Genomic DNA, 20,383 nt, shown 5'->3' on the forward strand with positions numbered 1-20,383 from the left:
CACTCAGGTTCATCTTCCTGGTCCTTCCATAGGGAAACCCACACACAGGAAGTGGAGACACACCCCAATAATCTCCTCCCACATGTAATAGTTTGGTGTCTGTTGTGTTCATGATTGCCGCAATGATGCTGCAAAAGAGTCAGTCACAGCTGAATCCCAGTTTAGTATAACTTCCACATTCTCCTTCCACAGGCTACAGGGATGCTCTTTGTGCAACAGCTATGGTTATAACCTAGGAATATAAGAACAGCCTTATGGGGTCAGACCAAAACTAGCCTCCATTCTGTCTTCCAACAGTGGCCAATGCCAGGTGCCCCAGAAGGAATGAACACAACATCAAGTGATCCATTCCCTGTTGTGTATTCCAAGCTTTTGGCAAACAGAACAGGGACAACATTCGTCCCCATTTTGCCTAATAGACATTGATGGACCTAACCTCCATGGATGTATCTAGCTCTTTATCTAGTTCTATTGTCTTTACACCGGTCATTTATTTTATAGACTTCAATTATGTCCTCCCCTTTTATTGTCTCTTTTCCAAGCTGAAAAGTCCCAGTTTTTTTAATCTTTCCTCATACAGAAGCCAGTTCATACCCCTAATAATTTTTGTTGTGCTTTTCTGAACCTTTCCAGTTCCAATATGGGGCTACCACATCTTCACACAGTATTCAAAACATGGGCATATCATGGATTTATATAGAGACAAGATAATATTTTCTATCTATTCCCTTCTCAATTCTGTTTGCTTTTTATTTGTTTGTTTGTTTGTTTTTTTGCCTGCTGCTGTACATTAAATGCATATTTTCAGAGAACTATCCACAATGACTCCGAAGATCTCTTTCCTGAGTGGTAACAGCTAATTTAGACCCCATCATTTTATATGTGTGGTTTGGATTATGTTTTCCAATGTGTATGTATTTGCATTTACCAACATTGAATTTATCTGCCATTTTGTTGCCTAGTCATCTAGTTTTGTGAGATCCCTTTAAATCTCTTCACAGTCTGCTTTGGATTTAACTATCTTGAGCAGTTTGGTATCATCTGTACATTCTTCCATCTCACTATTTTACCCCTTTTTTCCAGATCATTTATGAATACGCTCAATAGGACTGGACTCAGAACCCTAGGGAACACCACTGTTTATTGCTCTCCATTCTGAAAACAGACCATTTATTCCTACCCTTTATTTCCTATCTTTTAATCAGTTACTGATCCAGGAGAAGAACCTCCCCTTTTATCTATCCTTCTTAGCTTACTTTGTCTAAGAGCCTTTGGTGAGGGACCTTTCTCAGTACACTATATCCACTAGCTTCCTCGTGTCCACATGCTTGTTAACTCCCTTGTTAACTTGTAGGTTAGATAAATGTCTATCAGGGATGGTCTAGACAGTATTTGGTCCTGCCATGGGGGCAGGGGACTGGACTCAATGACTTCTTGAGGTCCCTTCCAGTCCTAGTATTCCATGATTCTAGGATTCCCTCAAATAATTCTAGTAAATTGGAGAGGCATACTTTCCCTTTACAAAACCCTGCTGACGCTTTTTCCCAAAAAATTATATTCATCTATGTGTTTGACAATGTTGTTCTTTACTATAGTTTCAATTAATTTGCCTCTTACAGAAATTGGGTTTATTGGTCTGTAATTGCTAGGATCACCTCTGGAGCCCTTCTTAAAAATAGGCATCACAAAACAGTTTCTTGCCATTTTAACCAGAAAGGACACTCTCTCAATGACTTAACCACCTGCATTCTGCTACAAAGACCTTTTACATCTGCACTTGAAAGGGAATCCTCTGAACTGTCATTCATGTTAAAATTCGACACTTTCCAAAAAGGACTCAACAAACACTTGAACTATCTCACCCATTACCAAGATAGTTTCCCCAATTATCACCTCTAATACCATTAACTCACAAACATTAACTCACTCTCCCTACCTCTAATATCATCAATTCACAGACACTTACCTTCCTTCCTTCCCCCCCCCTTGCATCTCCCTCCTGTTCTGCAATGTGATTTGTCCTTTTCATATTTGTTCATTTTTTTAATTGTATCCTTTGGTATATATGGTTGTGACTACTTTCTTCCACTATTTGATCTGAGGAAGTGGGTCTGGCCCAGGAAAGCTCATCATCTAATAAACCATCTTGTTAGTCTTTAAAGTGCTACATTGTCCTGCATTTTGCATTAGCTTCCAGTCATTTGGTACAGAAGCTGATTTAAATGATAGGTTACAGACTTCAGTTAGTAGTTCTGCAATTTCATATTTGTATTCCTTCAGAACTCTTGGGTGAATATGATCTGATCCTGGTGACTTATTACTGTTTAATTTATCAGTTTGTTCCAAAATTTCCTCTAATGACAACTCAGTCTGGGACAGTTCCTCTGATTTGTTACCTACAAAGAATGGTCCAGTTTTGTGAATATCCCTCACCTCTTCAGCTGTGAAGACTGATGCAAAAAAAATTTAGTTTCTCTGCAATGACCTTATTGTGCTTGAGTGCTCTTTTAGCATACTGATTGGCCAGTAGTCCCACTGTTTGTTTAGCAGGCTTCCTGCTTCTGATGTACTTAAAAAAGGTGTGGTACTACTTTTGGGGTCTTTGTCTAGCTGTTCTTCAAATACTTTTTTGCCTTCCTGATATTTTTATATTTCATTTGCACAGTTTATGCTCCTTTCTATTTTCATCACTAGAATTTTAATTCCCACTTTTTAAAGGATGCCTTCTTGCCCCTCTCTGCTTCTTCTAATTTGTTGTTTAGCCTTGATGGCACTTTTTTGTGCATGTCATGTTTTTAAGGGTATTTAAGTTGAGCCTCTGTTATGGTGTCTTTATAGAGTTTCCATACAGCTTGCAGAGATTTCACTTTCTAACATTGAAAGAAAAGACTGAGCAGCTCAGCCCTGATTTCGGGGTGACCTTAGTGTTCTCCTTCATTGTATGTAGCCGATCCCCTTAAGCACAAAAAGCAATACAGATTGAGAAGGCAAGGAGACAGAGGAACAGAAAGAAAAGGCAAAACATAGAATGGCATGAAAGAGGAAAGGGGAGAGAGAGTGAGAGCATATTTTGAGAGAGAACAGAGCAGGACCTTTGGGCCAGGATATTCCTGTTTATACTGGTGTAAATCTAGAGTAACAGCAGTGAATGTTTAAGCTTGTATTAGCAGATTCCCTTGCAGTAAAATATCAGCACAAGCGTTTGAATGGACCTTTATCTGTCCCCATGTAGCAGTGTTTGCCTCCCTCACCAGCAGAAGAGGGTGTATTAGTAGGCCCCTATTTCTGCAGGTCCCACTGAGAAGCATGCACTATGTTCAAATTGCAATGAGCTGTAAGTCCTGCTGTGTGTCAGAGGCCCTCCCCTCCTCCTTTTCCTGCTCAGCAGGTAGCCCTGACAGCAGGGGCACCATTTCAGATTTTAGGGGGGGGACCTGTGTGTGCTGCAATAATGGGGGGGGAGTGAGGTTATGGGGGGGGTAAAGTGAGGACAGCGGCTTCAGCAGAGTTACCCAGTAGGCTCGGTACAAGCCAAGCAGGACATTGGGGGGGGGGGGGGGGATGGTAACTCTGTCCAGTCCACCTTCCCTCACACACATCACCTCTTTCCAGGGCTATGAAAGTACTTGGAAACTCTAGCTTTTTGGCAGATAACTTAGCCATTAGCTGATAGGAACTCTCTATCTAATTCCTATATACAAGAAAGAAAAATAAATATTAGATCCATTCAGCTCTGATACTAACATATTCTGACATCTTGTGGCAAGTCACTTAGGGGACACTGTTTAAGCTTAAGATTTTGATGTATATTTTTACTTTGTTGTTAATTCTGCAGAGGGAGAGAGACACACACTGTCAGGACTCATGAGCTCCACCTCAGCTCTGGGAGGGGAGTGTGTTCTAGTGGGTTACAGCAAGGAGCAGATGCATCTGGGTTCTATATAAGAATGTCTGAATGCCCATTCTGGGTCAGACCAGTGGTCCATCTAGCCCAGTATCCTGTCTTCCAACAGTGGCCAATGCCAGGTGCATCAGAAGGAATGAACAGAAGAGATAATCAACAAATGATCCATCCCCAGTTGACCATTCCCAGCTTCGGGCAAACAGAGGATAGGGATACCATCCCTGCCCATCTTGGCTAGTAACCACTCATGGATATATCCTTGAGTTTATTTTATTCTTACTGGAATCCTGTTATAGTTTAGGCCTGTCTACCATCCCCTGGCAGAGTTCCACAGGTTGACTGCAAAGAAATATTTTTTTTGTTTTGTTTTAAATCTGCTGCCTCTAAATTTCATTAGATGATCTTCTTGTGGCATGTTAGTGAAGGAGTAAATAACATTTCCTTATTCCATTTTTCCACATCATTCATGATTTTATAGACCTCGCTAACATATCCCTCCACCCGTTAGTCTTTTCTTTTCCAAGCTGAAAAGTCTGTCTTTTTCATCTCTCATCACAGGGAAGCTGTTCCTTATACCTAATCATTTTTGTTGCCCTTCTCTGTTCCTTTTCCAAATCCAATATATCTTTTTTTTTTTAGATGGGGTGAGCAGATCTGCATTCAGTATTCAAGGTGTGGGTGTACCACAACTTAATAGTCAATCTGATATTTTGTGTCTTACTAGCTATTTCTTTCCTAAAGATTGCCATTGAACAGATATTTTCAGGAAACTATCCACAATGATTCTCTTTCTTGAGTGGTAACAGCTAATTTAGACCCCATCAATTTTTGTATGTATAGCTGGGATTAGGGATGTTAGTGTTTAACTGATATTATCAGTTAATGTTATCCGTAAAACTCTGCCCACCTAGAGAGTCGGCTGCCCCTTCACTGTGGGCTCTGCAGTTTAGGAGCCGGAAAGTTCCATCCTGGCACGCACAAGGTCCCAGCAGCTGGCTTTGTGGGAGCAGGCCCAGCAGGGGCTGCTGCCCCACTTCTGGGGAGCTGGCACAAATGGGAGTTCAAATTCAGTGGGATTTGAGCCCACAGCTCTCTTTGAAAAGCTCCAGCCATAGTGGCCATACAATCCTCCCTATCAAACATGCTGCTGGAGTGGAGGAAGCTGGTGATAAAGGCAGTAGCCAGCAGGTTTTGCAAGCAGCAGGCAATGACCATATCAAGATGGTGTGAGGCGCCTACGTTGCTGGGGCTTCTTCTCAGCTCCAGTCAGCACACTCCCTGCAATCTAAGAGCTCAGAAGCTTTCCACATGCTTGCCACTACTCTGCTCTTTTCTGGCCACTGGGCACATTTACTGTGCATTATGCTTCTGGGAGAGAACATTGCTGGAGCATTAGATGCCACTGGCACAGAGGTGACAGCGAGGAATGGGGTGGCTTGGCTCAAGATGGAGATGACTGGAGACACCAAGACAGAAGGTAAAGATGTTGTTGATGCGGTTTCTAGTGGGGATGTTGAGAGGGGGTGAAGGAGATGTTGTATAAATGGAATGCAATGAGGTAATGTTTACAGCACCTTTTGTCCCAAACACTTTACAATTCAGCCTGTCACATATATTAATAGTGAAATTCAGCTCCCTCTGGTGTTTTGCACATGAGCGTGGGGATGTTTAGCTCAGATAGGAGGGTAGATTCTTTGACCCCATCTTACCTCTGGTCACATTTTTTCAAACCTGGAGATATAAAGTTAGGGTATTCTGTCCACAATTAGGCACCTACATTAAAAATGGTCCTGATTTTTGGAACTGGAGAGCACCCACTAGTCTTACTGAGGTCCAGGGGAGCTAGAGTTGGTCTGTACTTCTGCACATATGGCCACATTTACATAGGTGCTTACACTGGGCATCAGGTTGGAAAATACTTGATGGTGACTTTTAACTGATGTTTTCTGCAGCTCCAGGTAGTTGTCTATAAAAAAGGATTGTGTTCACATGCCATATAGACAGCTGTGTTAGTCATTAGGGGGTACTTCTACATAGCAGCGTTATTTCGGAATAACGTCCGTTATTCCGAAATAACTGCGAGTGTCTACACAACTAGCCCTTTATTTCCAAATAATTTCTAAATAACGGGCAGCTTATTTCGGCATTTGTAAACCACATTCCATGAGGAATAACGTCTCTTCCGAAATAGCTATTTCGGAATAGCAGTAGTGTGGATGCTTCACTGCTGCTTATTTTGAAATAGCTCCTTCCCCAGGCCATTCAGAGTAATTATTCCCCAGTACTTCCTGGAACTCTAAATCGAGGTAGCACATCCACATTAGGGGAGCTTGCCTCGGACTAATTTCCAGGCTCCCCTGTAGTGTAGACGTGCTATTGTGAAATAAGTGTGCAGTGCAGACGTAGCCTAGGACAGCAGCCATGAGTCACCTGTGCCACTAGCCTAGGATGGCACGCTGTGAGCTTCCTGTGAACATGTTTATTTTGCTGTGTAAATGGCGCCCTGACCACAGTGCTTGCTTGTGTGACTGGGTACTTGTCTCTCTGTGGGGCTGAACATCCTGGAGAGTGTTGCCCCATGCATTGCTGGTGCTGCTTTGTGTACCTCACTTCTGGGCACTGTGGCCATATGAGGCAACTGCCTGAAATTTCCAAGAAGGCACTAGTATCACAGTGTGCACAAAAATGGTTGGCACGTGACTATTGTGAAAAATGCTGGTGCAGGGGGGACACAGCTCAACACGATCGGATGAGCATGTTATGAACTGGGTTCAAAAGCATAGTTGTGCTTACAGGGCTAGATTCTCCCCGGTGAAAATCAGAAAATCTCCAGTGGCAGTGATGCCAATTTACACTGGCTGCTTCTCTGACCCTTAGTATAGAAGTGCCACTAGCTCTGTGTAGGCAATATAAAATTCTCTCTTCTTACGGTCTCATCTGCAAGATCCCTGTACAACCATGGTCTCCAACATGCTAGCCACTGGCTACATATGGCTATTTGGCCGGTTGAGTGTAGCTAATGGCTACTGCTTCAGAACTGGTTGGACACCATGGCTGTACAACCAATTGGGATTGATTTATCTGCCTCAGAAAGATGAGAGGCTCAGGTTACATCGAATCTTTAGGCCCTGCATGTCTAGATATGGCTAGGGGTGTAGGGCACTGACCCATCTCGTCCACCATTCTAGTGAAGAGGGGATGAAGACTCAGGGAAAGGAAGTGACTTAGAGAGGATAAAAGTGTATAAAAGGCACAGGTGGTAAAGCAGGAGTGGAAGTTTCCATAAAACTTATGACTGTGAGGAAGGGGAATAGGGTTTTGCTCCTGCTGCCCTGGCTGATGATGGTGACAATTATGGAAAAATGGAGGCAAGGAAGTTCTGATCTGAAAGTTTCTATCTTCGTCTCTTTGCTGAATCTGAACTTTCTGGAACTTTGGATAACTTGTACTCTGGATCTGACTTTCGTCTCTCAGGCAGGTTACCAGTGATGAGGATATGTTTGTTGGGGATAGTGAACTGAGATCCGGCTGCTACTGTTAAGGGTGCTTGAGCTTCTTTCTCCTGAGATTAACCCAAAGGACTGTTAACCACTGGGGATTGTGTCATTACTGCATGGACAGTGCTGCATTGACTACCGAGGGTTAAATATGTGAGGCCAGAAACAGAGCCAGTGTGTCTTACTATCTAGGAAACTTGATGCATTCTGTGAGGTAGCTTCCATTCAGTGTTAACCTGTGGGTGTTTTCTAAGGGGAATCCCATAGTCTCTTGGAAGCCATAGTCAATATCAAATTTAGCCCAATAGACTGAAAAGGGTACAGTCCTACTGTAGTGTACCATCCACTTGGCAGTTACCAGGTCCACGTAATCCAAGCATCACGAGAATCTTTCTGATACAGTTTGTGGGTCGATGAAATTTGGGGGAACTCAGGTATTCCTTCTCCATGCAGACCCTGCTGCCCTCATAGCCCTGAACTCATCTTAACAGTGAAATTCCATCTTCTGCTTGATTGCATAGGCAGGCTTTTGTCAGCAAATTCGGTGATGTTCAAACCTGCCTTAGGGACAAGGAGCCAAGAGATCTGAGTCAAAGTGGCAGAAAGACTGCTGCTGAGAAGCCAAGTTTCCTTTTCCTGGGGCGCTGAGCGGGCAGTTACACTAATGCAGGCTGCCATCTGTTTTTCCTCCTCTAAAAGGTCGTGTTTACCGAACATTGCAGAGGCAAGAGAGGTCTGGGGTTAAAGCAAAAGTAATTAAACTCTGAAGAGAATGAGACCCCCTCTCCTCCGTGTCCACTTGGCGTTTTTCACACCTCATTGGTATGTGCAGGTGGCGTGCGAGATGTAGCCATGCATAATCCACTCTGCAGTGACAAATGGAAGGATCACCTGCGTCTAACCCACGCAGACAGGGTGGAAATGCAAAGACTGTGGCATCCTGGGCATAAACACAGTGGGTGGCTGAAAGAGAGGCTGCAATTCCATAGGCTGAGCACCATGTTTCAGGGGCTGCTGCGGTAGGAGTCATTATGGGAGAAGGAAAGCGGAGAAAGAAACTCTGCAGCTGGCATCCAGAAATACCACTGAACAGATAGAAGAACCTCAATGAAAATTTCTGAGTAACAGCACGTGACCTATTGCCACCCACGTGTGACACATTCCCACATGCTAACATTCAGATGCACACGTGATCTACTCCCACCATCTCTTTTCATTACTAGGGGAGAGCCACCTCTCTAAGACTGGTAGTTTTGCACATCTTTTGAACTGTTCATTGGGTTTATAAATCAGGCCTGAGCTGTCAGCTTTTTACATGTCATTTTTCATGGGCAATTTCATTCTTTTTGGAAAACGGGAAGTGTGTGTCCTGGATGCGGGATAGAAGAAACACACCGAACTTAAGCTGGCACAAGTGAGTGGCCTCTACAGTTGGATGATACTGGAGCAAATTCAGAGGTGAGTCTAAGGGAGTCCAGCAGGAATATAAAGTCTAGTCAGTACTGGGGTTTCAGTGAGAGATGTGGAAGCACTGCTACATAGCTTAGTGTAAAAATATTATACTCATGGGCAGTAGTATAAAACCCTATGATAAACATATCGGTGATTTACTTTGGTGCAGTGTAATTTGCACTGGTGTTTTACCCTTGTTTTTGTTATGTTCACAGCATACATAGAGAGAAGTTACATAAAAGCATAAATACCCTTGCTGGAAGGTTGCAATGTACCACTACTTGTTACTTAAAATTCAGAATGATAATACAGCAAGAACCCAAAAATAGGCTAGTCCCTAAAACACAGAGAGACAGCTCAGCCAGCTTAAAGCAAAGTGGGCTCTTTCCAGGCTATTGACTGATTCATATGACCCAGACCACATGACTCACCTTAGAGCCCCCTAGACTGCAAGCCAGACCAGCAAATCCCTCACCCTTGACGTGATAGCTTGTATTTTTTAATTAGCTTTCAGTGTACCATAGTGTTACAACAGGATAAGTTGCACCCATGCAAAAATGGCTTTGCCTGACTCTGCTAAAAGTTTGCATTGATACAGCTTCACAAATGGCTGAAATCCCTTTCTAGACAAAGACTAAGTTGCTGTCACTTAAACCTACTCTCAGACCCCTACACCTGTTCTCATATCACTTCCTGCTAAGTGTAAAGCTGGCATGAGAGAAGACACAGCATCAAAGTGCCAGCTTTGGGGTGAGTGTAAGTTACATTTTTGGCTAAGTAGCCATGAGGTCAGAATCAGAGAGGTCTGTTTCTCTGAAGTAACTATTGGCTGTGGAACAATCTTAAAGAATGTAGACAAGACTCAGCAAAAAAAACCTTTCAGTATAAGTAGGGGAAACCCACAGAGAACTATCTGGAGCAGAGACATAGGCAGTGGTATCTGTTCTCATCCAGGTGGTCAGAAAATGGGAATAAGTGGTCATGTGGTGTGATATTGAAACAAGAAGGGCTCTGGTAGGACATTATGGAGAGTATCTAATTCCGGACTGCCTAGAAACAGGGCTGCCACAGCCCAAGAGTGGGGTCATCCACTCTAAGGCACACCAAACCAATCAACAAAAGAACCTCTGTCTCGCCACCAGTGACTAGCAAGAAGTCATAAAAGTAATTCCCTCAGTCTCCCAGTCGCATCCAGACTCCAGTGGTCTATTGGATAAGGCATCAGACTCCAGTTTCCCTGTATCACCACCCAGGGGTGGATATAGGGCAGGGCGAGTGGGGTGGCTGCCCTGGGCCCCGCACTTCAAGAAGCCCCGCGCATGTGCTGTGTCAAAGTGGGGGCCCCACAAAATTTTGCTGCCCTGGGCCTCGCAAAATCATCATCTGCCCCTGTCACCACCAGTAGCACTCCTTATATGAGCGAATAGTTATAAAAAACAGTCTCATCACAGGAAAGGTTCTTCTGATCCCAAAGGACCAGCCAAATCAATATGTAACTCAGATCTTGCCTCAAAATCACCTTGTTGCCACTCCCTTAGTATCTAAAGGTTTATTCATAAAAGAAAAAAATAGAGGCAAGTTAAAATTGTTAAAGGACTCACATAGGAATCACTGTAAAGTTCTTGGTTCAGGCTTGTATCAGCAATAGAATAAACCGCTGGCTCAAGTCAAGTCTCTGGTTATTTCCAAATCATTGGAAGGGCCTCAGTCCCTTAGTTAAAATGTTCCTATTGGTGTGAGTCCAGAGGCTTGCTCAATAGTGAAGCTGGAGCAGGAAAGAGGCTGGAGCAGGAAAGAAATAAAATAGTGAAGTTCCCAGGGCCTTTTATAGTTGCTCCCATGTGGAGGAACTCCCCTTGCTGTGGGAAGGTACAGTAGCAAGATGGTGTTTTTCAGATGAACTGTCACATGGCAAATCACCTGTCCATGCATGACTTGGTTCTTTGCAGGTAGAAGCCATTGCCTACATGTTAGTCTGGATGTTCACTTGAAGACTTATCAAATGTAGATTTTCATCTCCCAAGGCCCATTGTTAGGAAGGTACCTTTTCATGAGCCAATCAACTTGAATAGCACCTTCACAACAGATTGGCCAAACTTCCTCTTGATATCTCCCAGAAGCAAACATTTGAAATACAAACATGAAGCCAAAACTCATAACTTGAAATACAAAAATGATACATGCATACCTGTAGTATATTCATAATCTTTTAATAGGCCCCTTACTTGCCACTTTGGGTATAAGATTTGTTGCAAATATAGAACAGTGGTTGCAGCAATGATCCCTGTGTTCATCTTTCAATCCAATAATATCACAAATATGCATTGATTTAATATTCAGCGGATGTGCAAAATAGAGTATGGTTTATGTGCCAAGATGACAGAATGAGGCAGAGGAGTAAAAGCTATTAACAGGAGAAAGTGAGTCTAAGACACCACCATCTTAACTTACATGCTCACCCCCCATTACTGCATCATCCCCCATTCTGTGGGATAAAATTCAGCCTTGGCATAAGCAAGTGTAACTCCCATTGAACCAAATGCACAAGCGGGTGCAGCTTCCATTAACTTCAGCTCAAACTAGGTTCACACAGCCATTGTGTGTTATACAGGTTTCACCACTTTACCACACACACTCATTTTATGACCATCTTATACCCAACATATGACTTAAATAGTAGAGTAAGTGTTTACTGAAATAGGCCCTAAACTTGCTTTCACTGACTGTGCCAAAGCATCTTTCCCTCCTAACAGCAAGAGATGGGCCTCAACCTGAATTGTCTCGACTATTATGAGTGAGAATATTCAGATTCTGTGTCTGCCTGGATCCAGGAACTGGATTAAATTTTGGCAGTAGCTCTCTCTTTAGAACAGACCAAAGCCAAACCCTGGACAGACTTCACGCTTAGCTATACTTGGGGTGACCATAGTCTGCAAAGTAAAAATGGGTCATCATGTGGGGCTGGCCTGCACTGTCTGGGTGTCGCTGTTCACCGGAGCTGATTGCCCGAGTCTTAGGCTGCCTGAGGATAACAGCCCAAGCCCCACCACCTGGTGCCTCATGTCACCACTTGCACACATGAATACTCCTCTGTGCTCCCCTGTGCATGGGTACTGGAACTAGGGTGCTGCTGCACTCCCTAGGTTGAAGTAGTTTCCATCATCTATGAGGTTCACAATTTGGTTCAATGGCTCTCAGCTCCCCCCTATATAAATTGTTCCAGCACCACTGCTCCTGGGGAGAGAGGGTTGTTTTTTCTCCCAAAACTGTGCGTTGGTTGCATTTGGTCTTGCCCACTAATAATCACTTGGCAAAAGCAAATGGGGCAAATGCCCATTTTTGCCAGAAAAAGTTTCAACATCTGGGACAAGGTTCTGTCATGGCCAAGAATGGGACATATGCTTGAAACCAGATCTGTATACAACACTTGTTGCTTGGAGGCCTGATTTACCACTGCCTTTCATGTCTCATAGACTCATAGGCTGTGTCTACACTGGCACCTTTTTCCGGAAATGCTTAAAACGGAATACTATTCCGTTTTCAGTTTTTCCGGAAAAGGAGCGTCTACATTGGCAGGCTGCTTTTCCGGAAAAGCCATTTTCGCGATCGGGGCTTTTTTCCGGAAAAGACTACTGGGCTGTCTACACTGGCCCTTTTCTGGAACAGTGTTCCGGAATAAGGACTTATGCCCGAGCGGGAGCAGAATAGTTTTTCCGGAATAGCAGCTGATTTTGTACAGTAGAGCATCGTTGCTTTTCCGGAAATTCAAGGGCCAGTGTAGACAGCTCGCATCTTATTCCGGAAAAGCGGCTGATTTTCCGGAATAAGTGGCCCAGTGTAGACACAGCCATAGACTTTAAGGTCAGAAGGGACCATTATGATCATCTAGTCTGACCCCCTGCACAGTGCAGGCCACAGAATCTCACCCACCCCCTCCTAGAATAATCCTCTCACCTATATCTCAGATATTGAAGCCTTCAAATAGTTTGAAGACCCCAAGATGCAGAGAATCCTCCAGCTGTGATCTGTACCCCATGCTACAAAGGAAGGCGAAAAACCTCCAGGGCCTCAGCCAATCTACCCTGGAGGAAAATTCCTTCCCGACCCCAAATATGGCGATCAGCTAAACCCTGAGCATGTGGGTAAGACTCACCAGCCAGATACCCAGAAAGTTCTCTATAGTAACTCCTATCATCTCTCCATTGACCTATTTACCACTGATAATGAATGGTCAACTAGTTACCAAGATCATGTTATCTCATCAAACCATCCCCTTCATAAACACATCTAGTTTAATCTTGAAGCCAGATAGATCTTTTGCCCCCACTACTTCCCTTGGAAGGCCATTCCAGAACCTCACTCCTCTAATGGTTAGAAGCCTTCGTCTAATCTCAAGTCTAAACTTCCTACTAGCCAGCTTATATCCATTTGTTCATTGGTATTAAGCTTAAATAATTCCTCTCCCTCCCTGGTATTTATCCCTCTAATATATTTAAAGAGTGCAGTCATGTCCCCCCTCAGCCTTCTTTTGGTTAAGGTAAACAAGTCAAGCTCCTTGAGTCTCCTTTCATAAGACAGGTTTTCCATTCCTCGGATCATCCTAGTGGCCCTTCTTTGTACCTGTTCCAGTTTGAATTCATCCTTCTTAAGCATGGGAGACCAGAACTGCACACAGTATTTCAAATGGGGTCTCACCAATGCCTTGTAGGACAAAGAGCGCAGACCCCAGCGCAAAATGGGTGCAAATCATTACCATGCTGACCAAGGAGCATTTTGCATCTACAATACTTTGAAATGGTTTAAATCCCTGTATGAGGTGCAGGGCAATAATAGAGAGTTAGGTCTGGAGCCACTACTAAAAATGACTGTGTAGTGTTTCCAGTGCAGACTGGTAGCAGCTGTGTTCCACCTCACTGGTGGCTGTTTGGGGTTGACAAGTGATTCTAACATACTGTATGGAGATCCCTGTATTCGCACTGAAGCATATAAGGAAGGGTATCTATTTTAGCATCTGGGTGCTCAGTCAGGCAATTAACATGGGTTCACATTTGGAAGATTATCTTTGCAACCACAGAGGCTAGAAGCTGGCTTTAAAAATAACAACGGCTTGGATTCTGGAGAAATGTTCCATGGCAATGGGGAGAATTGTGCCACAGCTTCGGAATAGCATAGTACATGGTGCCGTGCCCTGTTTTAAGTCCAGTTTCAATGTAGTTAATTTCAAGTACATTTGCTGTATTATTAACTCTCTTTTACAGAGATATGCTGTAGCTTCTTATAACACTAATAAGGGAGACGTTCTGATCTCAGTTACCTTGCTAGAAACCAGGAGCAATGCCTCTGGCATAAAACTAGAGTGAGAAGAGAATCAGACTCTGTTGACTTGAAGAGGGCTATGTGATGTAAATGAAATCAGAATTTAGCTTCTATTTTTGTCTCTGTTGGAGGAGGATATCTAAGAAAGCTAAAAATCTGTTGGCATGGGAGAGAATATTAGCCTGCCAAGAGGATGAATCCTTGCCTAACTAGCTGGCTCTTTGTCCTACATCATTGTCAATGTGCTCTGGGAAAAATGTGCTGTGGTGTCACCCCCCTGAACCCAGCTTACAATATCCTTAGCTGTGATTCTGCTGAGCTCAGACATGCGATACTCGATCTCAGCACAACAAGAGTCCTTGAACCCCGGGGAAAAAAAACTCATAATATGTCACCAATCCTGCCTGAGCCATTTTTCACTGAGTTTTGATCAACACATTTACCATATGCCAGGGGTGTCCTCAGGGAAGACTGAGATGGAAGAAACTGAAAAAGCACTTTGGACCGTGCTCAACTCAGCAGTTCTTTTCAGGAAGGAAAGAAGAGGCAGGGAAAAGTGCTGATGTGTATTGAGAGAGAAGATAGATTCTCACAGACATAAGGTCCATGTTCCTTGCTCCTGGCTCTTGCTAGCAACGTTTTTTTAATAGTTCTGCATATGGCACTTCTGAAGGGTTTTCATGCTGTAGTCTTCAAAGGCTTTGAAATCTTACACACACCTCAGACCATATTAACACTGAATGACTATGACACTTCAAAGCTCTGTATAACCAGTAATCAATCCTTGTAAGAGCTTTGAGAGGTAGGTTCCTAAAGGAGCTTGGTCCCTCAGGCAGCCTTGTTGTCTTGACTATTCTTTGCCTGATCACAGAGCATAACCCTAAGACCTGGTCTCTACACTAGATGTTCAGGTCAAATTTAACCACATAAGGTCGATTTTCTAGAAGTTACTGAGCTTCAATATCTTGAAGCTCTGTGAGTCTCTCTCATACACACAACAGCCACCCACTCTCATCAGTGGGGTAATACGAAGTCACACAAGAAAGAGAAAAACTTAAACAACCAATAGTCTAGCAGCACCTTAAAGACTAACAAAGCATGTAGATGGTATCATGAGCTTTCATGGGCAAAACCCACTTCTTCAGATGACTGTTGTGCCCACAAAAGCTCATGATACCATCTACATGTTTTGTTAGTCTTTAAGGTGCTACTAGATTATTCGTTGGTTTTTTAAAGTTTTTCCAGACTAACTCGGCTACCCCTCTGAAGACAAAGAGAGTTCTGATAGTTTCTCTGCAGTACTCTGTCCTTCCCACACAATTACATAGTGCATATTTATCGTGCTCTTGGGCCTTTGGTCATTTGTTTGCTATAATTTATTGTAGGAAAGCCAGGAAAGAGGGGGGTCTTGTAGCTGAACCTGCCGTGAGTTATGTAGTCCTGGGATGGTGGTTAAGGAGCCATTGTCTCCAACTCTAACAGGCCTAACTCTTTGAGGAGAACTGCATTGTTCCAGAAGATGGGGAGGTCTCATGGAAAAGTCCTGGCTCTGGTGGTGACTCCCCTTATTATCGGTTCTTTGGGAGCTTTGAAGATTAGCATTACCACTGATCTGGATCTGGTTTTCAACAAGGAGCCCGCATAGTATCTAGAGTGCCCGGTAATGTGCTCCCACCTACTTGTGTAGCTTACCTGCATTTGAATATATTTCATGGGTTACCTGCTCCTTCCAAAGTACAGTAATAGGACATCACATTGATCATATCTGGTGGTCATGAAAACAGACCACTATGGTGGGGTCTATAGTTGTCAGTATTAGGCACAGCCTCCTTGCTAGCAACAAACACTTTCTGAGTGAAACTCAATTCTGCATCCAGCCAGCTCTCAGGGATAGAGGCTATGGATCAGAAACAACATAGAAGGCATGAGTTTATTTTTCATTTGAATATGGTGTTTTAATCAAATGGAATGTTCCAGGTGGGAACTAAATCTGTTTCCACTGAGGAAGGACTGCTGGGAATAGTCCCCAGCCCCATGTAATTACTTTACAAGAGAGCATACTTGGAAGAAAACTTACCAGGAACAGTTGCAACTGAAATGCTGCAGGTGAGATTGCATAATAAGCCCCGTTCCAGCCCCCATTTTCTATTGCTCCAACCTCTCTGAAGCTGACATAGTAAGCTGAAATTCCACAATCCTGGTCTCTTGCCTAAAAGTGGAGTATGGATGTGTGGGTTTGTGTTTTACATCTGAGCTAAAACAGTTGAGCCTTTTCCTCATAAAAGCATGTAGAAAAATATGTGGCTCCCACTGTAGAAGGAAGGTTTGCAACCATTTTCTGAACAGCTCGACAGCAAGCGCAGTAAGGGGTTGCAAAGTTTATATTTAGCATGGAAATAGCTCTCACTGAGAAATGCCTTTGAGTGTTCCACTGAAATTTGGTTTTGATTTGACCGAGTTATGACCCTTCAAAAATTTCATGTTGCAAGTGCACATTGCATCTTGGGGGGGAGGGGAGAGGGAGTTTTTACTGAGCTCAGAAAGTGTGCCAATAAAGGCAGCATAGCATGGGCAAGTGCAGATAGGTGAGGCCTGTTCCTGCAGAGTTAGCATGTGCTTAACTTTACACCCATTGAGTGGCACCCATTGAAATCAATGGTACTTCTCACATATGCCAACTTAAGCACGTACATTCGTTTTGCATGCACAGGCCCTTAATTATGGAGTGAGTACTGAAAGTAGAATGATGTTAAAGTGGGCTGCTGAACACTTTGGGTCTGATCCAGCATGGAGGCTACGTCTACACAGCTTCCCTCTTCCGTAAAAGTCTATGCAAATGAAGTACAGATTAACATATTGCCATGCTTCATTAATTAGGAGCTGTTTTTGCGCAAGAGATTTTTGCGCAAAAAGGTGCTGTCTACACAGTACCTTTTTGCACAGAAACCCCCTCCTGCGCAAGAGCTGTACTTCCTGAAAAAAATGAGGAAGAACGGCTCTTGCACAAAATGGCTCCTAATTAATTATGCAAATGAAGCATGGCAATATGCTAAACTACGCTTCCATTTGCATAGGCTTTTGTGGACATGGGAAGCTGTGTAGATGTAGTCTCACTTGCTCAGCAGGAATCCTTCCATTTGAGTTTGAGATGATGTCTTTTACAAGCTTGGCAAGTGGGAGCCCCAAACCAGATGTGTTATAGCTGTTGTGCAGGTCCAGGAGAAAACCACTTTCTCCAGCCCTTCTTTGAGACAAGGCAGGTGGGTGTTCTTCCAGTGTCTAGCCAAATTGTTCCCTCCTGGAATTTAACACTGTTGACAATGAGTAGCATTCCAGCAGAGCTGCAAAGACCTAGGAAGTCTTTTAACCAACTACCAAACAACACCTTAAGGAAATTCCATACATATAAGCTACATAACCAGACCAACGATGCTCAAGTTGCTTGGGTAAGCACTCCAAGTCAGTTCAAGTCACACAGAAGGTCTTATTTCTGCCTGTTAGTAACATAGTTAATTTATTTAGATTTATACAAGCAAGCACGTCTCTGGGACAATTTTGACTTAAAAAAAAAGATTTATAATGTCCTACTCTCTCTACCACCTCTAACAAATAATAGCTCAGGCAAACATAAGATGTCAGTAGGACTGTGCATTGCTCTCTCCCCCAGGTGCCAGACAGACACCATGAGAGCCATTTGTTTGAAAAGTGCCCAGTAAATGAAATTTGTGCAACCTATTACAGATTTAGTAAAACCACATCGAGTAATAGGCCCTGATCCTGCAAACGCTGACACACATGCATAACTTTACTGCCATGGACACTTATTTTGACGTTAGTGGAGTTCCTCATGGCAGTAAAGGGTAGCGCATGCTTAGTGTGTGGAAGATCAGGACCATAACGAATGTTTTTTGGGACCCGGAGGCCAGCTATGCTCTCAGGAAAGTCAGTGTTCTAGTCAACAAACTAGGCTTTGAACTGCAGTCGAGGAGGTGGTCTGCACTGCAATGACCTTGATTCAGCAAAGTGCTTAGGTGTGTGCTTAAATGACCTGCTGAATCAAAGCCTGGTTACACAGCTAAGTGAGCTTTGTAGGACCCAATCCTGATCCCATTGAAGTAAATGGGAAATGTAGCCCGTGGTCATCTGGTCTTCCCTAGAATTGTACAGTGGAAAAGGCTACACTGCTGGAGCAAAAGAAAAGGTAATACACGGCTGCTGGTAAAATTATTAATATATTCACCAGCAGGGAAAAGAAGTTACCGTATAACAAGTCTGACATTAAAGATGCCCTGGACATACATTACGATTCAAATATCAGAGGTATTCAAGAATCAAGTCGAATAGTAGAAAATACTGCTTTTGCATATCTATGCATGTTTGAAAAAAATGGCATTCCTGGGCAAGATTCTGATTTCAGTCAAATCAGAATAATTCCATTGCAGTCAGTGGATTTACAGCATATTTACATCAGTGCAACAGAGGTCAGAATGTGATCTGGTTAGTGTATACATGCTTGTCAATCATAACTGCATTGTGGTTAGTGGAATGACACCAATGTCGTTCTGAAGAGGAGAATCAGACTCTGTAATTCAGGAAGTCCCCCTGTAGATGAAAGTCTCTGATTTCAGAAAACACTTATCCGGTGCGGGGATCTTCAGAGATCCAGACACATACAGACCCCATACTGTCTCACAATGCCTTTCAGCTGCATTAGAATGCATTGTTATGGCACTAATTTTTTACCAGTATTCCTTTGTGCAGAAGAGGTAGCTATAAGGGAAAGAAGGATGTGATCCTCTTGCCATTGGGAACCACTGGTAGTGGATTCTGCTCTGTGGGCCAGGACAAAACGGTTTTGTTTATGGAATCCCTAGAGGTCACTTACGAACGTTTTGTTGTATAAGTTTATTTTAGTATTTCTGGGTCCCAGGCCTTTTAATGCCTTCTTGCTTCCTTATGGTCTATGGCTCTGGCAGTGAAGCTAATGGCTGCTTCATAAGATCCAACCATATGTGTTTCATTTCCATGTGCCCTTAAAACTCCAGGGGGAAGTTAAATCAAGTCCCTTGGATCCTTGGGATCCAGTCTCCATAATCAAGTGAGACCCCAAACGCACGCAGGCAGTTAGTAAGCAGTGGACACGTGGTGTCTGTGGGCTGGACACTTATTGCTAGGACAAGATCCAAGAAAAAGCATCCTGCTCCCATGATACTCTCATCAGCCTGTGAAGTGATATCACAGCATGATCTGGGGAGGCAGGCAGACTGCAGCTGGGAGTCACATGACTCTGGCTTAGCTGGTGTATGTGGCACACCCTGTTGGCTCTCTGGGCGGGAGGGGCCAGTGTTTTTGCTGGTTCAAAGTACGGTCTTGATCCACACCCTGCTCCCACCCTGCAGCCCAGGCTCCCTGGACGTTTGACGTGAAGATCCGTTAATGAGCGTAGAGAATCCAAAAACCAAATAAAAAAAGCGAAACGTTGCGTTTTGTTCACAGTGACGATTCCTGTGGTACCACCAGCAAGAAACCCGGGTGTGAAACGGAGGATCCGAAGGAGGCCGGCAGACACAGTGGCCAGGAAGGCAGGTCCGACACCCTGACGCTAAAAGCCCAGCATGCAGAGCGGCAGGAGGAGCAGGCAGCGGGGTGCTCCCCTCTGGTGCAGAAGCCCAGCCTCCACCACACGGGTTCCCCAGTGAGAGTGCAGCGCAGCAAAGGGACGGCCACGTGTTCCCATGCAGCTGCCTCCGATTATGAGCTCTCTCTTGACCTAAAGAATAAACAGGTACAGCAGCTTCCTCCTCAGGCTATGGGACAGGGGGATGGGGCGGGCGGGGCCACGTTCACGGCACGCTGGGTCATTTTCCCTGGGAACTTGCTAGCCCAGTTTTCGTGACCATCCTGTGCCTTCCTCTCAGAGCAGGCTTGGCCTTGCATTGTGCGGGGACCATGGAAGAAGGAACCCATGAGCCTCATCTAGCTTCCTGGGCCTGGCCAGGACATCACCTCACCCGAACCTCTTGGGCTCTGTTCCCCTCTCCCACACCAGCTGTGTGCCACAGTTCAGAACGGAGGCAGCTACTCAACCCTGATGTTAGCTTGAGAGAAGCCTGTCAGGCAGTGGAGGGCTGCAGAGCCCCCAAGGAAAATGTCTGGCAGTGAGCACACACTGCTCCAGGCATCCCAGGAGATCAGGGTCTCAGTATTCAAGGGG

General features: G+C 44.1%; 1 protein-coding gene across 8 annotated transcripts in view; it reads left to right on the plus strand.

Annotated features, from left to right (window-relative positions):
- The window catches only part of IQSEC3 (IQ motif and Sec7 domain ArfGEF 3), a 154,803-nt gene that overhangs the window by 96,660 nt on the left and 37,760 nt on the right, over positions 1-20,383 (plus strand). For 7 of the 8 annotated variants that reach the window (XM_075940825.2, XM_075940821.2, XM_075940816.2 and 4 more), the window contains exon 3: positions 19,666-19,954. The exons of the other annotated variant lie outside the window; for it this stretch is intronic. In XM_075940825.2, the coding sequence (XP_075796940.2) occupies positions 19,666-19,954 (289 nt within the window). The remainder of the gene's footprint in view (positions 1-19,665; positions 19,955-20,383) is intronic. 8 annotated transcript variants of the gene reach the window in all.

The sequence above is a fragment of the Pelodiscus sinensis genome, chromosome 1 (assembly GCF_052426305.1).
Source record: "Pelodiscus sinensis isolate ZL-2025 chromosome 1, ASM5242630v1, whole genome shotgun sequence".
Lineage (NCBI taxonomy): Eukaryota > Metazoa > Chordata > Testudines > Trionychidae > Pelodiscus > Pelodiscus sinensis.